We start from the raw sequence: 25,967 nt of genomic DNA on the forward strand, positions 1-25,967 counted from the left end.
GGTTAATGGCTCCCTCCATTAATTATGACTCCCAAGATGTAATGGAAGATGCTGAAAGCTACAAGTTAGAAACCGGTAAGTTTAATTAACTATATGTTTTCTTATAGTCATTTCAATTAATTATATGTTTAACATAATTTTTTATTTCATTTAGAGATAACTTTGAATAATATTTTGAATGAGGCCGATTGAAGATTACAACAGGACAGGGCCACAACTACAAGTCCACGTATCTTGTCGCTATTGTATTTTCACTGCATGGTGAATCAAATGGAAGAAAACATGTTAGAAGTACAAGATGACACTGTGTTGCAACAATATCCATCTCCTGCTGTTTGAAGCTAAATGACATCATTACATGTCTTCTTCGTATTGTGGTTGAAAAGGCCCAACTTTATGTTTATCGATGAATGTTTGAAAACAGGTGATAGAAAATTTTGCAAAGTTTAGATTAAAATTAAATTAAAAAAAGAATTATATGCCTGTTTAGCCATTTCAGTATCTGGCAAAATGATTGGAAAAAAACAAAAACAACAACATATCATTGTCATTGGTTGTAACATTGGTACGATGGAAACAATTGAGCTACCTATTTCTATTTAACAACGCATTTGCAGATCATAAATGTGCCGCCGGGGGCCGGGGGGGGTGGCAAACACGACTCACTTGAGTTTTGCACGAGTGATAGAAATGAGTTTTGGTAGGTTTACTACATGTTTTTTGCAAGAACAAAGCTTCTGTTTAGAAAATAATATATGTTATAAGTATTAGGACAGGGACAAAAGAATTAAATGTATATATTTCCCCCATCTTTTACTCATTGTGGGATACAGAACTGCTTATCACTCGTTTATGTTCAGACCCATTGGCAAGGGCTTCAATGCTGCCAACACGACGGCGACTTTACATGAAAGAAACCCCATCATACCAGCGATGAGTTCCTTTGGCGTGAATGCCAAGGGCAAATCTCCATAGCTATTCTTCACTAAGAATATGGAAAACCCAATCACTAGTGCCAGACTTGATATTGGGCCCTTGAATCCTCCAAGCTTTCCATTAGTTCCTTCTGTCTTTGTGGAAATATACGTTGGAGCCTTTGGTGTTGGTAAACCATCAACAGACCTCTGTAATAGCAACAGATACAAGAAGCCTCCAACACCACCAGTTAAGAATGCAAAAGAAGTATTTTCCCCAGCCAAAAAGAATGCGGCTGATGCACCAACAAAGATTAACACGGTGTCATAAAGTAGCAAAGAGATCTTCAAATCTGCATATTCCCTCATGCTTTCCTCATTTGATATCCCACGACTCTCGAGTAGAGTCTCTTGGGAGAGGCTTTTGCCAAATAAGGCAAAGGAGTCGACCCCAGAGAACTGGGTAGCAAGGCAAGGTCTAAGTTCCACCATGGATACATCACTTCCCTCCCCAAGCAAAAAATCCTCAGTTTGAAAATCATATTGGAAACCACTGTAATCAAGTTCATCTCCGTTTTGTTCTTCTAATGACGGTTGAAACCCACAGATAACTGTCAAGCTCACACTTCCTAGTCTCCACTGACCTGACCTTGGAGAAAGAAATGAGAAGGGTTAGTCTTCTGGTCAAACATGATCATAATATACCTTGCCGTGCAGTTTTTGAAGAAACACACACTCCACATTATCTATGATCATACAGTAAATCAATAGCATGATTCTAGAGTGATAGGGTCACAAACAGAAGTCTGGAGTTATTGTCATCATCATATTGAAGAAAGACCAATAAATTCTGGAATACCATTTGAGCACTTAGATCTAAGCTTTCTTCCATGATTTATAATTTTATTCCCTACCTTCCTCATTTGGGATGCAAAAGTAGTAAGATACACAAGTTTTCCATACTGTTCTTGCATGTATTGAAACATCCCCAGCAGATAATAACCTGATTCAAGACTGATCCAAAGAGCTTCAACTCTTCCCAGATTGGGTCCCTCGAAGACGAACTCATCAACAGAACCTCTTTGAAAATGGAGCATATCTCGGTCAATCACATCCTCCAATTTTGAAGAATCAGCTGTCATCAAACTGGCCGGTATCCTCTGTAATATGGAATCGCCATTTTCGCCAATCAAGCATAGGAGAATCCCAGCATTTAAGTCACTCAGACTGGAGCCATAGAAGTTACTCGTACCTAACTTGATCTTGAATAAAAACTGTGATCCATCCTCCTTGAAAGATGGAAAAATCTTTTCTGTTGAGGTATCTGTGCAGACTTTCACTTCCTTGGCTGGCAAGAGACGGGAAGGTTTTGCGTAGCCCTGAAAATCTGAGCAGACGCTTATTAATTTATGCAAAAGCTAAATGACTAAAAATTACTTCAACCTGATGCCAAAACACAACTATGACAAATGCATAACCCTAGTGCCACGGTAATGCACAGACTAATGCTCTCAGACTCAAATAATGTGCCCTATACTCCATGATAATATTGTCAACTACTTACAGAGGCCGCTTATCCAGTACGAGAAATATAGAACATAGGACAGCACCCCATTAAATGTAAATATAACTGTAAGTCATGAATTGTTATTATTGGCTATAACAAGTTTAAGTTCTACAACTTACATAATACAAATTATGTATCTGACAGAGTCAAATTCAAATATCTTTACATATAGTCGACTCAGGTGAGTCAGGTTAGCTTAAACTGAATCGAACATTCATACACTTCAAAAATTTACCGATATATACTAAAGCCATAGCCCAATATGATCACGATACTTGTTTTAAGTTTCTTCCAATTTCCTTCAAAAATGGAAAAGTTATGTTCTTTTTTCTTTCTCTACATATGAACACCCAAAAACATATTATTGATAATATTTTATTGACGCATATTTTATCTCCATTGATGCCGATTGGTAGTTTAACTTTTGATCTGACCCTTTTTTTTTTGTATGTAGTTCTTTAAACTTAAAAAAATATATACCGTACAACAAACCATATACATAATATTGCCAAATAGACTAAACCATAAAAACCTTGAATAAGATTCTTGAGACTAGAGGAACTTTTTGATAATAAGAACTAGACGAGTTAAACGAAAGGAAACAACAATTTTTTTTTTTTTTTGGTTCCTACTATTTTAAAAAACCGAAAATAAAAGGAACCAAACATGAAGCTTGAGGTGGACTAGGGGATAGCCAATAAGCAAAGACCTGAAAATGTGAAAATTCAATTATTTTCACATGGAATACAAAGTTAGTATGTACCTTGGAAATCAAACCTTTTGGAGAGGATACTGAAGCGAAAATGACTAGTTTGGGCGTGAGTTCTTCTTCGGTGAATCGGGTTTGCTGGGTTTCTTATCCTTTCGGAACCTTGATGGGCTGCGGAGATTATTTGGCTCAGAGAAAGCGACTCCATTGCTGGCACCCCAGAGAGAGGAAGAGAAGGCAGATAAAAGGAACTTCTTTCCACCCAGGATATTTTGTTATTTAGAAACTTCGAGGTTGACATTCCGAACAGCGTTTGTAGTCCAACGGTTAGGATAATTGCCTTCCAAGCAATAGACCCGGGTTCGACTCCCGGCAAACGCACTTTTGCTTTTGTAAATATTAAATAACGCGATCGCGATTAAACAACCATTTGCAAGTCCATTCTTCCATTATTATTTGAATTTGAATCAGAGTAATTCTACTTGTGAAGTCCGTAAACGTCGCATAATTATTTTAAAAAAGAATATAATTTATTATTTAAAAATTAATTTTTTTTACGTGAGTCACTTATTATTACACATCGATTGGACAATTCACGGTTGTAAATATTTATTTTCTTTGAATTTTTCTCAAATTTGTTGCTAAGTTTCATTTGAATAATTCTCGAAGACGCTAGTTATAAGTTTTATTAACTTTAGAAAAATTCTATTCATCATTCTTACACATTACAATTTTTTTTTTATTTTTTTTTAAAATTTGTTTTTGATTTTATTTTTTTTAAACTTATTGAATTATTTTACTCATCATCCATATACCACACATTTGGTAAGAGAAAAAAAATAAAAAAACTTTAGTGTATGATATGTGGTGTGTAAGAATAATGAGTAGAAAAGCTTTTAACTTTATTATGCTACATCAATTATGCCGCCAACACCATGTCTGTGAACATACTATCTTACACTGAGTTAGTCTACGTATAGTTTTCAAATAAGAATGTACATGCAGTCTCTCATTCAGGATTGTAAATAAAATTTCTTTATAATATTTTTCAGATCAAATGTACTTTAGAAACGAATATATATGATATTGGTATTGGTTCCTCCTTTCCCACTTGGCTCCTCGAACCTTATTTACTTTAGTAAACATAAAGTCAACTAGTGGAAAGGAAAAAGTGATCACGAGATCAAATACATTTATACATATTGATACATGATTTGAATGTATTTCGAGGATAAATTAGTAAGAACATTAATTAACTAGCCAGCATGATGTTTCGCATTGATTCTATATATATATATACTTGATCATATAAATTAAAAGTAAGGATCAAGAGTGTTTGAATGGAGGCTGAAAAATGACCACAAAAGAAAAAGCTAAGTTTGATGCGTTTTGATCTTTCCCAGCCTCCATGTTAGAATGTTATAGGCCATGCATGCACTGCCACTAACAAGACTGAAGATCAAGAAGGTCGAATCCAAATCTGCAACCAGCTAGCATAAAATCTTCAATTATTTAACATAAAGGTTTAGTCACGTTTACTCTAAAATAAGATACTGATGGCAAACCATCTTCCTTTATAATAAATAAGAGTACTCCATAAATTGCTCAAACTCGAGTTTATTTAATTCGATTCGTCTATTCACTATCTCCTAGTTCTACACCAGATAGCGTGCATACATAATATAGAATAACACATACAGAGAACAAATTCTTCCTATATATTTTGTTAATGGCTGTAGAAAGAATATCTTAAAAAGGCTAAATCCATGTATAAATATACAACCTTTAATTAGCATTCCCTTACGGGGAACGGTTTGGCTTAAGCCTTCACAGTTATAGAAAGAATCACCACCTAAACTGCACCAGTTTCGATTCCAGGACGCAACACACAGAAGAGAAAGAAAAGAGAAGCCACAACCACAATGCAAACTACTTCCTCAAAACCACCAAACATGCCTCACGAACTCCCTGTCTCCACAGCCACAACAACAACAAGCACAGACCCCAAGAAACTGACTCTCATACCTCTCATCTTTATCATCTACTTCGAAGTCGCCGGTGGCCCTTATGGAGAGGAACCAGCGGTGCAAGCAGCAGGACCCCTCTTCGCCATTCTCGGTTTCCTCATCTTTCCCTTCATTTGGAGTATCCCGGAGGCCCTTATCACCGCTGAGCTCTCCACAGCCTTTCCCGGCAACGGTGGCTTTGTCATCTGGGCCGAGCGCGCCTTTGGTCCTTTCTGGGGGTCCCTCATGGGCACATTCAAGTTCCTTAGTGGTGTCATCAACATCGCTGCCTTCCCAGTTCTTTGCATTGACTACATGAAGCGACTGCTCCCTGCTTTAGAATCTGGCCTTCCGAGGTACTTCGCCATCTTTGGCTCAACTCTATGCCTTTCGTTTCTTAATTATACTGGTTTGACAATTGTTGGATTTGCCGCCGTGGTACTTGCTGTTGTTTCACTTTTGCCTTTTGTATTGATGTCATTGATTGCACTCCCAAAGATTCAACCTCATAGATGGATCAGTCTGGGGCAGAAGGGTGTTGAGAAAGATTGGAACTTGTTCTTCAACACCCTTTTCTGGAACTTGAATTTCTGGGACAGTGTCAGTACTCTTGCCGGAGAAGTTGAAAACCCCCAGAAAACTTACCCGAAAGCCCTTTTGGTTTCGGTGATCTTCACTTGCTTGGCATATCTATTTCCACTTTTGGCTGTGACTGGATCTCTTTCCGTGGACCAAAGCGAATGGGATGCTGGGTTTATGGCCCAAGCTGCAGGTATGATTGCAGGGAAATGGTTGAAAATCTTTCTTGAATTTGGTGCTGTGTTATCAGCAATTGGTCTATACGAAGCACAGCTAAGCAGCAGTGCTTTCCAACTTCTGGGTATGGCTGATATAGGATCTTTGCCCATGTTTTTCGGTCTAAGGTCTAAATGGTTCAACACCCCTTGGGTTGGGATTTTGCTAACCACTTTGATTTCACTGGGGGTTTCAAACTTCAATTTCACAGATATCATATCCTCGGCTAATTTCTTGTATTCTTTGAGCATGTTGTTAGAATTTGCTGCATTTATATGGTTGAGAAGGAAGTTGCCAATGATGAAGAGACCGTACAGGGTTCCATTGAGGCTGCCAGGGCTGGTTATGATGTGCTTGATACCCTCTGGGTTTTTGATAGTTATAATGGCTATTGCCACCAAGACTGTTTATTTAGTGAGTGGAATAATGACTGTTGCTGGGATTGGATGGTACTTTTTGATGAAACTCGCCAAATCAAAGAAGTTGTTGAAGTTCAACGTTGGAGGACTTGAAGAAATTGACCAAGTGAGGGTGGTTGGTCATTCATGACCTTTTCACCAGTTGAAAGAACGTTTGACCTTGCAATTTCACCTTGTTTTTTGTAAACAAAATTCAACCTGTTACAGACACTTGGCTCTGAGTCTGACCAGGTGAATTATTATGATCTCTAGGTCAGTATGCAACTAGAACATCTCATATGAATTTATGAATTACATTTTACATTTTGCATGTTCCTTTCTGCAGAGGCATGGCTTCAGAAATAAATTAATATATTTTTTTATATAGTTCATAGACCAGTACTTCAATCGGCCTCTACATAAGATCGAATTCATCCTTGTTCATGTAAAAGTGGTAGAGAAAATTGAAAGATAAGATGTGAAAAGGAATGAGTATTTTGTATTAATTTATTTGTAACTATGCAGACGGAATACTCTTAAATTAATGGTTCTACTCAACTATAGTTTGGTGATGAGGAGTACATATATAATGACTAGATTGAAGATAGAAATATGCTCAATAAAGAAAGTTGAAACCTAGCTCCTTTGGCATAAATTCTTCTCGGCTTTGCTTCAAAGCATATTGATCCATATATTCTTGGAACAATTGGTGTATCCTATTCCATTGTTGTGTGCTTCCTTTATTCTATCCTATCTAGTAATCTATTTGAGAAGCTTTGAGCAAAAGTGGCACAAACTCCTTAATATTCTAGAGTCCTACGAACCTTTTCATTGAAGTTATAGATGCTCATGTACAAGTCTTACGTGCTACTCTCTATATTTGAAATTCTACAAAGAACCATAGCCTTTTGCAGCTACCAGCAGCAGCCTCTTAAGGGTAAATGCAATCAGTGACAGCTTCGAAGCTTCGAAGCTTCGAGCCACAAGATTGCCATATAAGGTTGAATGAAGGCCAAGCTTTTCATTTAACACGACATGAATACCGTAGTAACTTGATTGTTAGCTTTACTCTATTTCAGCAACAAGCCCTTCGATCATTTTCCAATGGGCTATATCGCAAGCTACTCACACTTCACAATCAGCAACTCTATGACATATTATGGTATAATCAGAGTTAAAGGAGTAAATGCCTCAAAATCAAAGTCAATGAGCCCCGATCGATTTATTAATGTCAAAACATATATCAACCAAGGATTTATGCTTGTTTCACGTTTTTCAAACATTTCTTCTTATTCCCTTTACGTACTTCAGTAATCCAAGCATCTCAGTATGCACTTCAAGTTGATGGATTCTTGAGATTTGTTGATGCACCAACAATGGACGGATGTGCTGCTAAATTCTACTCCGTACTGAAAACTCATGCTTCATTTGGTCCCTCAGGACCCTTCTCAATAACTTGTTTGAAGCGGTTCTGGGGAACTCTGGAACAATCTTCACATTGTTCACCTGTTGATCAGTAAAACAAGTTGGAGAAATTGGACCAACGATGTACGAAGTAAAGTAGTCTGATTCACAGAAACCACAACGGAGTTGAAAAGGGAAATTATTTCCATCTGTTCCACATATCATTTGAAATAAGCTGATCAAGCTTTTTCATAGCATCTGGCATGAGTCTATCATAAACATTCACAGTTTCATTATAATTCGCAAAAATGACTCCATTTTGAGTTTGTGTAAACATTTTTAGATGGATAAAGTTTGAATGACTCTAACAAATCTGAAGCTAAGCTCCAAAACTGATCAGGTGATGGAAACAGTGATTGAAAGGGAAAGGAATAGAATAGCCTGAAAGTCAAACCTTAAACAAAGGGTTGAGGTTGCTTTGAATGGCCCTTGAGAATGTGCTCTTCAGCTGTTCCGGTTCAATATTAAACCCTTTCTTCAATACTACAAACATGACCAATTGTTCTGGACCACCATTAACGGGTGCAATGCTGATTGCAGCAGTCTCCAAGATGCTTTCATCAGCACGGTCACAAACGCGCTCAATTTCAATGGAACTTGTCTGTGTATCAAGAACATTCAAAGTTCCAATATGAAAAAATTATTCTAAGCATACCAATTAAAGGAAAACTGATGATTCGTTCAGGTGAAGCCAGTTTAAAGTATGCTTAATTGCGTCACGTGTCAAAAGCTTATTTGGCAGGATTTTAAAGTTGAGACTTCCCATCCAGTTGACTTTAAAGAAACCCATAATTTATAAAAGTTCAAGACACCTTGTCTTCCTCCAGTTAGTCCACGGCATATAGCAGGGTCAATGTCAAACGATGACATTGAAGAATATGGTGAATGGCGTACCTTAATGCCTCCAAGGTTCATGGTGTCGTCAACCCTACCCTGTACCATCATATAGCCTCCAACAGTTCTCTCAACAATGTCTCCATGTCTCCTGAGGCGCTGACAATGCATATATCAAATTATAATATGATATTAGTCCCCCTTGAGTCATATCTTATACTCACCAAGCAGAATATCTTACACTTGTACATATTCTGTCAATTATGGGAAATGGATATAAAACCATAAAGATAAAATAATAGAAATTCTAACGTACAAATTTTAAGTTATGCAGATAACTGTTGTAAATGATAAAGCTACCCATCATAAGAACTAGCGTGTAGCAACATCTTTCCATTTCAGCAATTGCTATCCTATGGGTGAGATAGCACACTTGGAACTATATAAAAAAATTAGGGTCACAATCAATTTCGAATCAAGACCCAAAACCTATGCACCCGATCTCAAGATAGCTATTAACTAGTTAGCTGTCCAAGAGTCATATGAAAGGGAACTGCATCTAGTCCGGTGATCTGTCCCTAGTCATTTAAGGACACTATTCATGCTGCTTTTGTGGAGAAGAAATAACTAATTTTTTCAAAAGAATATCGTCCTGTCAGTAGGTTAAAAAAAGTTTTCAATGATATTATGATAAGACATACAAAGATGTGATTATGCAAGCATTCAAACATAGACAGGTATACACATACCATTCCTTTATACATTGGCATGCCCTTGAAGTAAAGTTCATCATGATCAGCATTAAGCAGTCTATCAGTTGCTCCCATGTTTATGGGGAATAAACCCACTTCACCAGCACAAGCTTGATCATCTGGCTGTCATATAGGTCAAAGAGATCAGCTATGTCCATATAAAATGAACTCATAAATATCGGTCATTTGCTTTCACGGACCCACATCCATTTTTCATCATCACATTTGCAATTGCTCAGAAATTGCTTATCAACAGTCACTGCAATAGCAGAGTACAACCAGGTACTGGGATGGTCTGATCTGGTGACAGTTAGATGATTGCAACAGCAACAAAAGAAAATGCACCTTATCTAGAAATGATCCAGAAAATATGCTTACATAGGGTATCCCATATTCATCAAGGATAACAATGCCTGTTGTCACTGATGCTGTGCTAAAGGCTCCAAAAACTTGCGGCTGCAATGGACTTCCTTGGATGTAACATGATGCAAGTTCTGTGCCGCCACAACATTCCATAACGGGCTTGTAATAAGCTCTTGAAGAAAGCCATTGGTCATCATCAACATTTGATACTTCCCCAGTGGATGCAAATAATCTGTAAATGCACATACCTAAGTTATTATTCTTGAGTTAAATACAACAGGGTTTTTCTAAAATGCAAAGACACATTACTTTATCCTTGTCCAATCTAGGCCTTTCATACACTGCGTACTCCTCCAAGATTTTACTAAGCTAGGAACTGTACCCAAAACAGTCACTTCTGCATCCTGAACAGAAGTTATAGAAAAATTAATTGGTATTTTGGATGGAGAGTTCTAACATTAGTGCAAAACATACAATTGCTACAGTGACTTATATATAGCTGTATGGAGAAGTTTTGTTATTCCTGGAGCATCATGTAAATCTTTCTTTTTTTGTAATTAATTTTCATAGTACAACTTCATCTAAGTAATGTTCATCTTCAAGAAAGCCTGGGAAAAAGTTTGTCTTATTTCCATCACTAACTAAAAATTTTAAACCATTTTAAGCAATTGTGGTCTTTCATAAGATCTCTAGTGGGCTTTGGGAGTTTCTTTTCTAAGGATATAATTGATTAAGAATTAGAATTGGCCCTCCTACAAGCCTATTACCCTTGGTTTTATTTTATTCCCATCACCTGAACGAATTTTCCAAAGCCACGGCCAAGAGGTGATCCATGATAGAGTGCAAGAGTTGCACCAGTTAGAAAGCATGAATAAAGTAAAGCTGGTCCCATCACCCATCCCAAATTTGTGGGCCAGCAGAAAACATCTCCAACTTGAACATCAAGGTGAGCCCAAACATCAGCAGCAGCTCGAATTGGTGAAAGCTGTGTCCATGGAATAGCTTTTGGTTCTCCTGATGAAGGCTGATGAATGAGTTAAACAATTATGATAAAAGGAATCTTACAGTCAAGCTAATATATATTTGCTAGAATAGTATTCTACCTGTGGTTCCAGATGAGAAGAGAATATTAGTCACAGTTTCTATAGGTCGATAGCTTGGAATATTACTAGTTGAGCTGCCAGGAAGAGAAGGCCATTACTCATAAATTCGTTGGACATTCTTAGCATGTGATACAAAAATAGAAATTTCTTTCCATTAGTAAGTGTTTTGTCGGTTCAATCTTACATCATTACAATAAACATACCTCGGATGGTGACTGGCACAAGAAAGAAAATCTTTCCACAATAAATCCTGTTCTCTTAGCTGAGTGCCTACATCCTTCCCAATCACAGGGAGCACTATAGCCTTAATCGGATCAGCTTCTACTACTCGACTGCAAGGAGAAAGCATATAACCACGATCATGACAAAGGTATCCTATAAACAAGTTCTGTCTCCGACTAAGGCCGTGAATAAATTTGAGCAAAGAAAAAGAAACTAATGTGCTTGGAATAGTTTCTATCCCCTGTAAGTGCTACAAGGCATAGAACTTCAAACAAATGCATACAGGAAGAACTCAGATGGAAACTAGCATATCGTGTATGGCCTTTTGCATTTTGCCCAAACAAAAAAAGGATTGCCTAGGGCTCAGTTGGGCTGAGTTCAGCATTTAAATCATAGATTATTCTCTTAATTCTACCACTTTGTCGGAAAGAAGAAAGATGAATTGACCATCATAATGATAGAATGGTTGCATTTACCTGTACAAAGGAAACTTCCGACCTCCTCTTAATATGAAATCCTGCATAGGAATGTCATACAGGAATAATTTTTAAAAACAAGAGCACCATATATATAAACAGAAACATAGCAAAACTAGTTCAAGATTTAAATTAGTACTCAAGTAAGACAGCCAGTGACAATTGAAGCCAAATTGTAATAGCCTTCATGTTGGTTTTTACAAGCCCAAACCCACTAGGGAGAGACCCAATATACAGGTTGATAAAATGTTTATTTATGGACATCTCGGGTTCCATGAGGACGTTCAAATCAGTGGGGGCGCATGACTTGTGGGTGTTGAGGGAACTAAACTGTCCAGTTCTGCCGGTTGCAGTGAAGAGCAAGAATTTCTCATTCTCATTGGAGCTCCATTGAAATCATTATAAAGAGCAAGAATTTCTCATTCCCAAATAATGTGGGATCCTATATACCACTCACCCCTTATCACTTATCAAAATGGGGTATCACAAAATATATGTTAACTAAGTCTTCCAAAATCTAACCAATATTTTCTGTAAGATTGCCACCAGGCCAAGGAGAGAGGAGGCTTTATATTGAAATAAACATCAATTATTGGTTTAATGATTTGTTAGATCAAAGAAACTCATATAGAACTAGGCCGGGATTATGTTAAGATATAAAATAAATAATAAAATATACCTCTTCCTATGAGGTTAACCTTTTGTGACAAATGGTGATTTCACATAGTATCAGAGTAGAAGTCCTGAGTTCGAAACCTGACTCCTCACTTTACCTCATTTAATTAAAGATTTCACGTGTTGGGCTACTCATTGAGGAAGAGTCTGGCCCACATGTGCGGGAGAGTGTTGAAATATAAAATAAATAATAAAATCTACGTCTTTCCATAAGTTTAAGCTTTTGAGACGGTGATTTAACAGATTATGCCTTGGAGCTGTGCTTCTGGAAACAATTGGAAAGTAGTTGTAATCCACTCATGCTAATATGATTTGATCTGGGCAGTATGCAGAAACTTGAACAACCAAAAATGGCAACATTATATGCAGAAACATATGTAGTAATGTGCCAAACTGATAATCAAATGGCTCACAGATGAAACAATCTTCATCTGAATGTTAAGAAAGTGATGTCTTCGAACACATTGATACTGTTGAAATGGAAATTAATTTTTGGGTAAGTAAAATGAGCAACCCAAATTAGATAGCTATCCGAAAGGCAGAATGGTCAGACAGGCATTTTTGCCCCTTTGAGTTCCTTTAAGGGATTTTCTAGGCAGCAAATAACATACAAATATCCTTGCCAATTGGCAATTTAGCAATGACATTGTAAAACTAACATGACTCTGCATGTCCTCAGCATAACCGAAATTCCCTTTCTTTGCTTCTTCGGGGTTTTTTTGGGGAGAAAGAAATAGAGAAGTGGGGCCAACAAGATTCGTTTCCCAAGGAAATCCCACATTTCTAATGTAGCAAATGGTTTATGGAAGTGAACTATCACCTGAGTGAAGATACCCTTTGCTTTTGATACACGCAAACGAGTTGCAATTTCCTTAGCAGCAAAGCTGTCAGCTATTGATACAACAACAAATCCTGCTAGTACAATCGCCAAATATATGATAACTGCATTGACTGTCATTGGCATGTCAATTGCAATTGCATCGCCATTTGTAAATATTGCATGCAGTGCATTTGCCACCAACCTGTGAATCACATTGTAAACACATCAACAATGTTAAAAAGGAAGATGATCAGGGGGCAGGAGAGACTTTATTAAGATATGATCTATCAAGGTGACATGAGGGATGAAAAACATATTGTAAATAAGAAAAAACAGAAAACATTAGAAAGGAGGCTTGGTTTTCCATAATGAGAATAACCCAAAGCAGGCTCCCAAGTGGCAAGTACACCCCTTTCTCCTCCTGACACCTAATAATTATCTCATGTCACTATGTGGTTAGATCCAAGTACAACCATGAAGAGAGCTACCGATTACAAGGATTTCGATTGTTACATCCAAAAACAAATAAGACAACTACTTAGGCACCAGTTACAACTTACAACCCCAAAGCACAAGTTTGGTGTTGTTGTACTGGCTCAAGTATGCACATTACGAAACATTCCCATTTAGGTGGTGCACCAATGATTTAACTGCACTAATAGAGAATTGTCTGTTTTTATTCGTCAATTCCACATGCATTGGGAGCACCTTTTTTTTTTTTTTTTGGATCCCGGTGTCCTAGAACGGCTTCCTGACTAATCTAGGGGGTGCATGGGCCCTCGGCTACATTGGGAGCATCTTGAACACAACACCATCCTATTCTTATAGAAAGAGAGGGTTTCATTTAAGCTAGAGCTACCATGCAAGTGTTAAGAATATAATACAAATAATTAAATCTACCCATCTCACTACTATTCACAAATTTCAACTCACAAATCTCACTACTATTCATAAACCATCTCAACTCATCTCATCTCATCTCATCTCTCAATCTAAACGGGGGAGGTGATTTTACACAAAATTTTAACAGTCATATTTAAACGTGGGTATTGTAACTTTTAGTAGTTCAAGGTCCAGTGTATAATAGCCCACTACAAAAGATGCAACAGACTGGGGATGGAAAGTGTGCTAAAAAGACTTGGCATCGGATTCCCTAAAAAGAATACATCTGAAAAGAATTTTGCTCTGTGAGATCAAGGCAGTAACCCCTCATATGTCACTAGATAGATCACATTGCACTCTGAGTGCGTGTGTGCTACAGAAACTTATAATTGGGGATAAACGTGAGAGCATACATTACTTGCTGTCGCAATTCTTTTAATGTTATATGATTAATATGGGAATCGTCAGAGCCTTCATCCCTCCACACAATAGCCAAATCACTATCCTCTTTTCTTGGATGACTTCTTGGTAGCAAACAACATTCTGCAATATTCAAAGCTGAACCAGGCAACCACGTTCCCCCATGTTTTGATTTGTCAGTGGTATCTAAAATGCACTTTGGGGCCTCATGAAACGAAACTGAAAGCTCTTTTAAAACAATCGACCAGTAAGCCTGAGAATCATTGACAAGTACAGAGATGGAATCAAACCTCAGTTCCTCTAATTTGAAATACTATTTCGTATCAAACTTGGCATATGCATACCTATGTAGGAACAAAAAGTATATTTACCTCAGGATGCTGAACGGAGAACTTCTGAAACTGGCTAAAACTTGTAATGGGATCCTTGTATGAAGTCCCTAATAGCTTTGAACCATAATTTTCCATCAAACGTCCCAAGTTTGTATGTTTAGACTCATATCTAAGACACAGAGAACGAGGATCACTTAATAGAAACCAGTACATTAAATGTTTGAAGAGATAAAAGAAAAGCAACCTCAGAGTCATTACAATAAAAAATCAATTGACCTTTCAGTTAGAATACATACACTAGATGTTCTGCAGCAAAGATGAGTACAAAGAAGTTTCTGCAACTACTGATACAACCGTCACATATAACCAATCATATTAAATTTAATTAAAAGCAGCAGCACTGTCAATGCCGCCTACATTCATAATTACCACTTGCAGAGAATCTAATAAACATTACTAGGTCGCGATGGTGCTGATCCAGAGCCAGAGGACATGGAAAGAAACACAGACAAATAGCTCATGAGTTCTTACAGCATCGTTGAAGGAGATCCGATTTGACATCAAACATCGTAATAATCAAATACTGGTACCAGAAAAATATCTCATGTAACAAGGAAGAAGACAAATGGAAAAGAATTAAAGGACCAAAACGGAAACAGCAATGGAAATGAAACTGCTGAAAAGACAAAACAAACAAATAAAGCAGTGCCAGAAAACATTGAGGAGTAGGTAGATCAGGAGGATAGGCAGGAGAGAAATGAAAGAGCAAATTAAAATCATACTGGGAAGGGAACCAGTAAGGAGGGGGGCCATTGGTGGAGGTATCCCAATCAGCATAGACAGAGTAGTAGATCAGCTGGTGCAGCCCATGCGGGTGCCATGGCTTTAGCACCCTCCGAGCCACCACCTCGCGCCAAACCTTTCTTGGATCAGACCTTTCGGCTCCAGAAACTGCTTCGTTAAGGACCCTTTGAAACTCCTTGGCCTCTTCTATCGCTAGGCCTGCCTTCAACAAGTCTTCCATTGTAACTTCACTAATACTCTTCCCCATCTCTCTCTCCCTCTCTCCAACGTTTTTGTGGTAGTTTACCGTGGCAGTTGTAGTAGTTAGGAAATGGCAAAGATGTTGGTTGGGCAGGCGATGCGGATGGTTTCCAATAAAGCAAGATAGCCTTCCAAGTTTCTTTTGATTAATGGATCGCCATTAGCCAACTCCAACAGGCAACAAGCTTGGTGGCATGTAATTAAGTTTCTGACTTCACGACAATCACTTTTGAGGTTGACAGACGAACAAACTATTTCAAAAGTCTCAAAAAAGATTTTATATATATATATATATATATATATATCACATTTCATTGCCTCCCTATTTACCTCAACTTTGAATGAAAATTTTTAATATTAAAAAATAATATTCTAATAATATTTTATCATCTCAACTCAACTCAATTTAACTCAACTCACTTTAACATCCAAACACAACCTAAAGCATTCGTATTGAGTGGTTTCTCTGAACAATTATAAATAGCTAAAGTTGAATGTTCGAAGTGTTGCACAAATTTATTTATTATACGCAAAGGAAAATGCTTGTGTTCGGCCATGTGACTGATCTGGCTGAAGACAATTAAGCATCTGACCCGGCAGGATGGCGACATCATTTTTATTTTTATTTTTAAAAAGAAAAATTGTGATTCAAACGTTAGAACTCTTGTTTTCATGACTGATGTGGCCTAGAATGCATCCACACATTTTGACTTTTTTTTTTTTTTTTTTATTTGATTTTAAATCCATGTAAATTCCAACAAAACGATTGGATATAAAATTTCTAAATTCTTCCAAATTAAATTAGGTGAAACAAAAACTTCATGCATCCTTTATATATCTTCCCCATTGAAAATCAATTTCACATTCATATATAATATTCCTTTAATTTGTCTCGCATTACAAAAAAATTATTTATTTGTGATCAGTTATTTTTTCTTGTAAAAATAATTATTTTTTTTATCAAAATGAGTATGTTTTCAAATAATCATTCTACAAATAATCCATCACAAATACCTTTTTTTCTTATAGTGTTGATTGAATAAATATATAGCTAAAATCCATTGCTTAAATGATGACGCATAAATAGTTAGAAACCAAAACATTAATCATATAAAACGTACAGCATGACGAGAAAATTAACGATTCACTTAAGATCAGCATATATATATATATATATCTGTCTATTACTTAAAAGCGTCTATATGTATACTGTTTATTACTGTTCATCAACAGTAATGAACAGTAAAGAAGGTTTTTTTTTTCTTCTTCACATGTTTTTTTTTTTGCATATCTTATTACTGTTCATTAACAGTAATGAACAATAAAAAGTTTTTATTTTTTTTAATTTTTTTAATTTTTTTTTCTCGCATATTTGTTTAGTTTTTTTTTTTTTTTTTGTCCGTGTGAATGCCAATGTGCGACGTAATACCACAATCGTGCATGAGGAATAAGAGAGAGGAAAAAAGGAAAAATGAAGAAAAATATTAGTTTTTGGATTTTAAATTTCAACCCTTCATCTTTAATCTTCAGATTTAATCTAACAGTAGAAGTTTAAATATTGATTTAAACTAATATAAAATAGATAATTAAAATATAAATATTCTATCATACACTTAAAATTAACTTCAATTTATATATATATATATATATATCTGCCTATATCTTAAAAGAGGCTATCCTATTATTGTTCATCAACAGTAATGAATAGTAAAGAGGTTGTGTGATTTTTTTCTTGCATATCCCTATATATATACATGCATCATTATCAGCATATATACAACTGATCAAAGTGTCTAAAAAGAGTTTAACGCGTCTCAAAGTCCATAGATACGTACCGCTATGATCCTTTTATTTATAACATGATTACATGCATAGTGCATGAGACGTTATTAATGCAACTACTACGTACGTACATTATATAATTCGGCTAGCTCCATCCATCCATACTTAAAACTAGGGCTGCAACCCGATGCCATCCAACCGGGTTTGGACCTGGTCCGACCCGACCCGATGCCGTTTGCACGCCAAACCGATCCGATCCGACCCGTATTATGCGGGTCGGGTCGGGTTTTCGGTTTTCATTACTCAACATCAGAATTAATTTTTTCCTTCGTTTTCTCACGAGCCAAACAATTAAAACCACAACAAGAACCCATTTCATTTTCTTTACTCAACGTCAACATTCATTTTTTCCTTCGTTTCCTCATGAGCCAAACAACTAAAATCACAGTAGATTCTATTCAAATACGGAGAAAAAAATCCACAAAATTCAGAAACTTGAAGACTAATTGAACCAAAAATACCAATAGAACTCCAAATCTTTTCTGTTCTACTTGAGTGACTAAAAAAAAAGAAGAAAAGGGAGAACCGAAACAGAGAGAGAGCCGAGAGACACAGAGATAACCTTGAAACGAGGCAGTGGAACGGAGGCCTGGAAGCTCGAAGTCGGAGAACGGTGATGGCGAAGGCGACTAGGGTTTCCGTAGTGGGGAGAAGACTTTTCGCCTTTCGCCTTTCGCCGTTCGCCTTTCGCCGTTCGCCTTTCGGTTTCGATGGGTTTCAGAAGAGATGACTTCGATGGGTTTCAGAAGAGAAGATTGAGGAGAAGAGATGACTGAGGACTTTTCGGTTTCGATGGGTTGCAGAAGAGAAGACTGAGGAGGGTTTCGATGGGTTTCAGAAGAGAAGACTAAGAGAGGACTTTCGGTTTCGACGGGTTCAACGGGTTGATAGTTTAAAACCCGTTATTAAACTTTGACCCGATGAACCCGTTTTTATTCGGGTGGACTAAGTCGGTTTTAATGGACGGATCGGGCCCAAGGCCTTTTCTGCACAGCCCTACTTAAAACACATTAACTTTCATTTTGATCTGCAATGTAAATCATGATCTAGTACACAAGTTGGGTATAAAACCATATCACAGTCGAAGAGACACTACAAGAAAAATGGACTTTTGTGGTCATTTAATTACGATGAAAAGACTATTTGTGACCAAAACAGATATATTTTAGTTGTAAATAGTCATTTTACTGGAATTAACTAGCTACAAATAAACAATTTTCTTATAGTGAAAAATCAATCACATGGCATGCATGGCAGTTTAAGTACGTACGTACTTAGGTTTTGTTATGGATGGCATTTTTGTATCAATTCTCTAATTTGGATGGCCATTTTTATAATTTTAAAACTTAAATGCACTTCTATAAATTTCTAATTTGATGACATTTCTATAATCTTACATTTTTTAGTTATTCACTTAAATAGTAAGATTTAGTTTGTAAAATTCAGATTTTAAATTAAATTTATCTTTTAAATCAAATTATGTCATGGAAACACTTTATATACTAGTTAGGTGTGTTATCCTCACCGGCTTATAATTAATAGAGTTTTTCTAAATTTTTATAAGTACTTTATAATTTAAAGATATCCCATATATAATTCTCTATCTTTTTGTAGATCTTATTATATTTTAATATTTTCGTAGCTCTTTAATTATTTTTCTTTGTTTCTTTTGAGTGATCTCAACTCAAATATCTGAAATTTTTAATATATATTATCTTTCTATGGGTTGATCAGCTAGCGTATATATATTCAATTAATAGTAATTTATAAGCTCTGATAATACAAATGATATACATGATACAAATGATATACATGATGTATTTATTTGATAAATTATCAATCATGTTTATATAAAAATATATATAGGTAATTAATCTTAAAACGGTACACTTATAAAATACACTATGTCGAAGTATTTTGTTTCACTACCTAATTAAATATTGCATCCAAACGGAATTCAAAACTTTGCATGATTTCCATAGCTAGCTAAGGTCTGGACTGACTGACTTATGTATACGAGTCATTATCTCCAACCAATTTGAAAGGGATGAGTTTCTAAATCTATTGACATTAGATATTTGACTTTTGTTTATGAATTAAAGTTGGCAGAACCATGACTATTTGACCTTACTCTAGTGTTGGAACATGCATGTGTTATGATTAGACTCTAATTCGATCCCTTTCTTCGATCCTCTGTCTTTCTTCCCCCATTAAATACTAATGTTCGATAGTACTTTTTTTTTTTTTTGGATAAAAGAAACTGATCTCATTAAGACATAAGTCCAATTACATAAATTCACAAACAGAAATCGAGTAAAACAACTACTTCATTTCTTTTGTGACAATAGATAAGATACATGAGGGGCATGTTTCAAGATCATATCGATCATTTGCGCATTCCAGGGCAGATTTGGCTAGGTGATGTGCTGCCATGTTAGCTTCTCGGAATGTATGCACCACTGACCAGCAAGCAAAAGAATTTAGTACCACCCTTGCATCTTCCACCAGGCAGCCACCCAAACTCCAGTTCTTTGAATGATGGTTCATTAAATCTACTACTTGCTTTGAATTCCCCTCCAACAGACATTGTGTTATGCCAAGCTCTTTGCAGAAAACTGATGCTAGGAGTATGCCATAGCTCTTTGCAGGGCTGGAGACCAGCCTCTGCCTGAGCAAGCAATGTTTCCTTGTTATCTTCATCTTCTTTAAATTTTTTTGAAACAGAATTACTATGTGTGATCCTTCTCTTGCATCCTCTCTGGTAAAACACTCTGGTGGACCTGTTAGGGGTTTCAGTCAGAGGGGCACCACCATTGTCTTCCTCCTGGGATGTTTTTTCACGTGCTTTCCTTTTCCACCTTCTGACAGTACTAACCAAGTCAACCCTACTAAGGTTCACATGATCATCTGTACTATCTAAATTGCCTGTCTCCACCCTTTTCCCGGATACCTGCCTAGTACCAGCAAGCCTTCTAGTAGAATCCACCTCACTCCTTTGTAGGACTTCCCACTTTTCAAGATCATAAGTGGGGGACCATTTTTCTACTTTGCACGTGGAGCCCTCTTTTGGTAATTCAGAACCCTGTCCCATGTTCTTTTGGGTCCCTTGCATATCAGTAGCTTCAGTGGCTCCCTCGAGACTAGGCACCTCATACACATATCAGTCCTATGTGATCTTTAAACTGGTTCCCAAGATAACCACCCTGAATAAAATCCTCGCCTACTCTTGTTTCTTTTGTTGGTGGTTGAGATTGGACCCTTTGCTTTTTTTCTTCCTCATTTTCTGCTGAGGACATATCCTGCTTTCCCGCTCTTTTCTGTTCACCACTGCATTGGCTTCCACTTCCGCCACTATCTTCTTTCTATTCACCACTGTGTTGGTTTCCATCTCCACCACCACCATACCTGCGCCTATCAAATATGTTTGTGTTCCTGGGTTGTCCTCGTAACCAGGGGCCAAACTGATACGAGGCCTGTTCATCTCCTTGTTGCTCAGCTCTTAGCCGTGCACAGTTTCTTCCTTTGTGAGACAACACCCCACATTTGAAACAAAAACTTTGTAAACGTTCGTACTTAAAGGAAATCCAATGCTGTTTTTCACCTAGCTTCAGCCATTTCCCTCTCAGCAAAGGTTTATGTAGATCCACTGCTACCCTTACTCTGAGACACCTCCCCCAAGCATGTCCATCAGCCTCAGCTTCCACTCTGATAACGTGCCCAATGGATCCTGCAAATTGCTGACCAAAATCTTCTGTCATGGTGGCTAACGGAAGGTTATGCAATTGCACCCAAAAGGGTTCAAAACGAAACTGCAATGCATGGATGGATACTGTTTCATCCACTTCCATCATGGTCAGAAGGTGTCTATCAAAAAACCATGGACGTCCACTTAGTACTTTATCTTTATCTACCATCTTTTGGAATTCAATCAAAAAGCATTGGTCTCCTAACTCCTTGAAAATAACCCACCCATCCAACTTCCATATCTGCGACATGGTGACCCTAAACCCTTCACTGTTAACACTCTTCTCCGTTAGGGCCTTTTCCACAATACAGTATTTGCCCCGTGCAGCTTCCTCGGTGTATTGTTTTGGATTTGCATGGAAACAGGAACTTTCTCCTTTTGAGAGATGAAACCTCTCTCATTGTGTTGCCAAGTCTTCTGCCTCTATTTTGAAAACCAATAACAAAATCAACTAGGTAACTCAGCCGTAATCCTTATGAAAACACCAAAACCAGCAAACTAGCAAACCAGCCACGAAAACTCACATCAAGTGAGACGTAAACCTTTGAGTGGAAACCCAAGGCACTGAAACCTCACACTCTCTCCCAGAGAAAATGAAGGCATTGTGGGAGCACGAAGCCTGTTCGATAGTACTGAAGTAGTGGTAGTATAGGTATCATATATATATATATATACATATATATATATATATAAATATCTCAACTTAATGTGTTTTTTAGTGCTCGATCTTTAGGGTAGTCATGTGGTAATTAATTATTGATACAACTTAATTATTGTCTGCTCCATCAAAGCTAGCTGAAAGTGAAATGAAATGCGTGGACCAGTACGTACACATAATGAATGGTCCTGATAAAGCTGGAGAATTGAAGGGGGGGTTTGTTTTGGCTCTTTGGGAGATGGGAATAGTGGAGAGAGGTGGGTAGAGATTGCGACACTACAACAAAAAAATCAGAACGATTTTATTTTAGAACGAAATAAAAATAATTTTAAAAAATAAAATTTAAGGATGAATTTTATATTTTATACCCAAAAAACCACGAAAGATGTAGACTGTTCGAAGGGTATAGTTAAGGACAAAATATTTTTATCATTAATAATAAAACCGTTCAAATATAATGTTTTAATGTTTGAACGGTTAAATTTAATCGTTCGAACGTATATTTTAGAGTGTTAAGTAAAATTATTATAGCAGGAAATTGCTCTATCGTTCGAACGTACAAATTTTACCTTTCGAATGATGAATCAACACTGTTCGAACGTAATTTGTAGGATTTGAACGGTGATCATATGTTTTTTTTTTAGAGAATTATATTTATTTTTACTAGTAATTATAAGATATTTATCAATTAAATAATAGGAATAATATAAATCAATAATTAGGTCAGAAAATATAAAATAATACTAATTCATAATTAAATACTGAATTTACAAAATACTAAATATTGTCCATTCTAAAAACAAAATAAATAAATAAATAAATAAAAGATTGAAAGTACTAAGATCCCAACTCTTTGCACATCCTCGACTACAGCTAAGCATTCCTCTATCTGTGTCAGTCGAGTATTGATGGTGACCTGAGTCGCAGACATGACATCAAGCTCCGTACATGACTCAGAGATGCTAGCAGTAATCTCTGTACGAAACTCAGACACAGCAGAACGAACCTCCATACGCACTGTATCGATCACTGCTGATGTCTGTCAGCTGATCGCTGCACGCACGATCTTGGCCATGTCCTCACGAGTAGCATTGTATACTGATGCCTCAGCCTGTGTGGATGTCTCAACGATCGATACTCCATGATCTCCCGACTGTGCATCTCTCTGAGGTTGTGTTTGGATGTTGAAGTGAGTTGAGTTGAGATGATAAAATATTGTTAGAATATTATTTTTTAATATTATTATTATTTTAGAATTTGAAAAAGTTGAATTGTTTATTATATTTTGTATTGGGATTTGAAAAAGTTGTAATGATGAGTTGAGATGAGTTGAGATGAGTTTGGTAACCAAACTCACCCTCAACCGGGTTTGGAACATGTCCATGAAGATGCAGTCTGGAGTGTCCCATGCTGCGTGAGAGGGTGGTGCTGTTGATCGGTCCCATCGACTCCTGTTTACGCTCGGCAACATCAGGCACGACACCGAAAAATAGTAGAAATCGGGTGATCAGGATCCTGAATGACAGTATATCCATCGAAATGTACCGAGACTTTGATCGAATCCTATCGAATATATACCCCACCAGGTCGATATGAATGCTACGAGCAACCAGTATCATAAATTTAGTCTGATCAATATCAACCTCTGTCTTGTGCTGCCAAGGGTCAATATTGTTGGCGATTATCAAATTCAGGATCTTGAAGATACAAGATAGATCTGCCTACTTGATGCTCTTTGTCCCGTCATATGGAGGATCATCTGAACTAACAACCAAATCACTCACCACATGATCAACAAGGGCATCGACCTCATTTATATAAACTAGTACCTCCTTCTCAGCTGTCTCCGCCTCAGCTGAAGGATTAGACTCTTTAGGCACCACGTTCGAATATGCATTTGGCAGTTTAGGAATACCGAGATACTCAGCGAGTTCGTCTCATGAAAATACAACTGTAACTCCTCGAACAGAGATTCTGTATGCCCCTCCATTATCTGGACTGGCACCATCGAATTCTCTATAGAACTCATCAACAATGTATATATAGGAGATGGTCTCCCATGATTCCTCTTGCTCATCTTAGATAGTCCCCAACCATGATCGTTGAAGACTGATGGCAGGGAATGAGCCTCCTAGACAAAACTCTGGAAGTCAGAAAGCTTCACCTGTCGCCCTAGTGAAACAATCATCTCCCTGCCTGGACTGATATTAGTCTCAGCTTGATTGATACATGATACATGTTTGTTTGTTGATGCACACATAACTGTTTGTAATGAAGATAGTTGGCGAGTTGGATGCGAGTTAACGATTGATTGAGTCAGAATTATAATGTATATGCTAAAGGTGTTAAGAAATTCTTGGAGTTCGCATTGGGTACATGCAATAATGATGGACGTATTATATACCCATGCAGAGAATGCAGGAATTTGCGTTCTCATAAGATAGACTTGGTGAGAGAACATTTGTTTGTCGAAGGTATTGATAAGGGTTATACTGATTGGTCTTACACGGCGAACTATATCCAACTTCATTTGAGGCTCCACATGAAGAAGAAGAAGAGATCGATGAAGATGTACAACCAGAAGTTGTTGGAGATAAATACGATGAGGATATGAAGCAAATGTTAGGTGACATCGGTGCATGAATGTTTATGGATGAAGGTGACATGGACACATCAAGTTCAAATGATGAGGGTCATAATACTTTTGCACGATTATGGAATGATTCATAATGTGAGCTATATCCAGGATACAGAAGACATAGTAAGTTGTCATTTGCAGTAAAACTGCTTCACATAAAATCAATGTGTCGATTATCTATTAAGGCTGTCAATATGTTACTTGAGTTGTTTAAAGAGACACTGCCAACAGACAATACTTTACCTTGTAACTTCTATGAAGCAAAAAAGTTGAAACGATGATTCGGATTTGATTATAACGTAATACATGCATGTAAGAATAACTGCATATTATTTTGGTGAGAGAATGAGCAGTTGAATGAGTGCCTCATATGTCATGAATCAAGATAGACATCGGACAAGTAAAATGTGCCACAAAAGGTTGTACGCCACTTTCCATTGATACCTAGATTACAATGATTATTTATGTCACGTGTAACGGCTATAGACATGACATGACACTCATTAGGCAGAGTAAAGAACGATGATATTTTGTCACATCCTACTGACTCCCAGGTGTGGAAAGAATTTGATCAGGAACACCCATGATTTTTTGAAGAATCGCGTAATGTGCGACTTGGGTTGGCAACATATGAATTTAATTTGTTTGAAAACATGAGTACTAGTCATAGTACTTGATCAGTTGTACTTATGCCGTATAATCTACCACTGTGGAAGTGTATGAAAGATTTATATTTCATGATGAGTTCGCTCATTCCAGGTCCGAGATCACCGTGAAATGATATAGACATACACTTACAACCATTGATTGCAGAATTGAAAGATTTGTGGGAGAATGGGGTTGTCACATTTGATTCATCAATAGGCAAGTCGTTCAAGATACATGTTCCGGTGTTATGGACAATAAATAATTTTTTCGCTTATGGAAACTTGTCAGGTTAGAGTACTAAGGGGAAAATGGAATATCCAACTTGTAACAAACATACCAAATCTAAATGGCTTACGTACGGGAGGAAATTATGTTTTATGGATCATCGTCGATTTTTACCTTGTGACCATAGATGGAGTGAAAATTCTAGAATGTTTAATGAAACTATTGAATGGGGCCAACCTCCACCATATTTTTCTGGCGCAGATGTACTTGCACAATTTATAGATGTTGGTTCTAATGTATTTGGTAAAAAATAACGAAAGAGAAAACAAGTTACGAATGAGTTGAATTTGACAAAGAAAAGTATATTTTTCGAACTCCTGTACTGGTCAAAGTTAAAATTGCGACATAGTCTTGATGTTATGCATATTAAAAAAA

At 37.0% G+C, this 25,967-nt stretch overlaps 4 protein-coding genes and 1 non-coding gene across 5 annotated transcripts; 2 read left to right on the forward strand and 3 right to left on the reverse strand.

The window, feature by feature from the left end:
- Positions 1 to 701: 701 nt before the first annotated feature.
- On the reverse strand, positions 702 to 3,433 carry LOC109001657. The gene is made up of 3 exons (XM_018979023.2): positions 3,245 to 3,433; positions 1,918 to 2,301; positions 702 to 1,558 (listed from the first exon to the last, which is right to left on the reverse strand). Exons 1-3 carry the CDS (start codon positions 3,396 to 3,398, stop codon positions 843 to 845), a joined length of 1,254 nt encoding a protein of 417 aa, XP_018834568.1. The 5' UTR covers positions 3,399 to 3,433; the 3' UTR covers positions 702 to 842.
- A 66-nt stretch (positions 3,434 to 3,499) lies between these two features.
- TRNAG-UCC lies at positions 3,500 to 3,571 on the forward strand. The gene has a single exon. It is a non-coding gene; the product is annotated as a tRNA-Gly (tRNA).
- A 1,271-nt stretch (positions 3,572 to 4,842) lies between these two features.
- On the forward strand, positions 4,843 to 6,713 carry LOC109001656 (probable polyamine transporter At3g13620). The gene has a single exon (XM_018979022.2). It carries the CDS (start codon positions 5,113 to 5,115, stop codon positions 6,538 to 6,540), a length of 1,428 nt encoding a protein of 475 aa, XP_018834567.1. The 5' UTR covers positions 4,843 to 5,112; the 3' UTR covers positions 6,541 to 6,713.
- An 831-nt stretch (positions 6,714 to 7,544) lies between these two features.
- LOC109001655 (probable acyl-activating enzyme 18, peroxisomal) lies at positions 7,545 to 15,970 on the reverse strand. The gene is made up of 14 exons (XM_018979021.2): positions 15,515 to 15,970; positions 14,772 to 14,901; positions 14,394 to 14,653; positions 13,099 to 13,300; positions 11,604 to 11,644; positions 11,109 to 11,237; positions 10,906 to 10,979; positions 10,596 to 10,816; positions 10,112 to 10,206; positions 9,818 to 10,034; positions 9,437 to 9,562; positions 8,748 to 8,846; positions 8,248 to 8,454; positions 7,545 to 7,895 (listed from the first exon to the last, which is right to left on the reverse strand). Exons 1-14 carry the CDS (start codon positions 15,781 to 15,783, stop codon positions 7,782 to 7,784), a joined length of 2,184 nt encoding a protein of 727 aa, XP_018834566.1. The 5' UTR covers positions 15,784 to 15,970; the 3' UTR covers positions 7,545 to 7,781.
- A 5,010-nt stretch (positions 15,971 to 20,980) lies between these two features.
- Positions 20,981 to 21,613, reverse strand: LOC109001604. Its single transcript, XM_018978956.1, has one exon. The coding sequence runs from the start codon at positions 21,611 to 21,613 to the stop codon at positions 20,981 to 20,983; it is 633 nt and encodes a 210-aa protein (XP_018834501.1).
- Between the last annotated feature and the right edge of the window lie 4,354 nt (positions 21,614 to 25,967).

This window comes from Juglans regia, chromosome 14 (assembly GCF_001411555.2).
Source record: "Juglans regia cultivar Chandler chromosome 14, Walnut 2.0, whole genome shotgun sequence".
In the NCBI taxonomy this organism is placed as follows: domain Eukaryota; kingdom Viridiplantae; phylum Streptophyta; class Magnoliopsida; order Fagales; family Juglandaceae; genus Juglans; species Juglans regia.

Excerpts from the sequence above, each read along its gene's own strand:
- LOC109001657 (XM_018979023.2), bottom strand. The coding sequence starts at position 3,398 with ATGGAGTCGCTTTCTCTGAGCCAAATAATCTCCGCAGCCCATCAAGGT. Across the intron at positions 2,302-3,244 it reads CAAAAGGTTTGATTTCCAAG|ATTTTCAGGGCTACGCAAAA; the intron begins GTACATACTAAC and ends GCGTCTGCTCAG. Across the intron at positions 1,559-1,917 it reads TTGGATCAGTCTTGAATCAG|GTCAGTGGAGACTAGGAAGT; the intron begins GTTATTATCTGC and ends CTCCAAGGTCAG.
- LOC109001656 (XM_018979022.2), top strand. The coding sequence starts at position 5,113 with ATGCAAACTACTTCCTCAAAACCACCAAACATGCCTCACGAACTCCCT.
- LOC109001655 (XM_018979021.2), bottom strand. The coding sequence starts at position 15,783 with ATGGGGAAGAGTATTAGTGAAGTTACAATGGAAGACTTGTTGAAGGCA. Across the intron at positions 14,902-15,514 it reads CCTTACTGGTTCCCTTCCCA|ATATGAGTCTAAACATACAA; the intron begins GTATGATTTTAA and ends TCTGTGTCTTAG. Across the intron at positions 10,980-11,108 it reads TGTGCCAGTCACCATCCGAG|CTCAACTAGTAATATTCCAA; the intron begins GTATGTTTATTG and ends TCTTCCTGGCAG.
- LOC109001604 (XM_018978956.1), bottom strand. The coding sequence starts at position 21,613 with ATGTCGCAGATATGGAAGTTGGATGGGTGGGTTATTTTCAAGGAGTTA.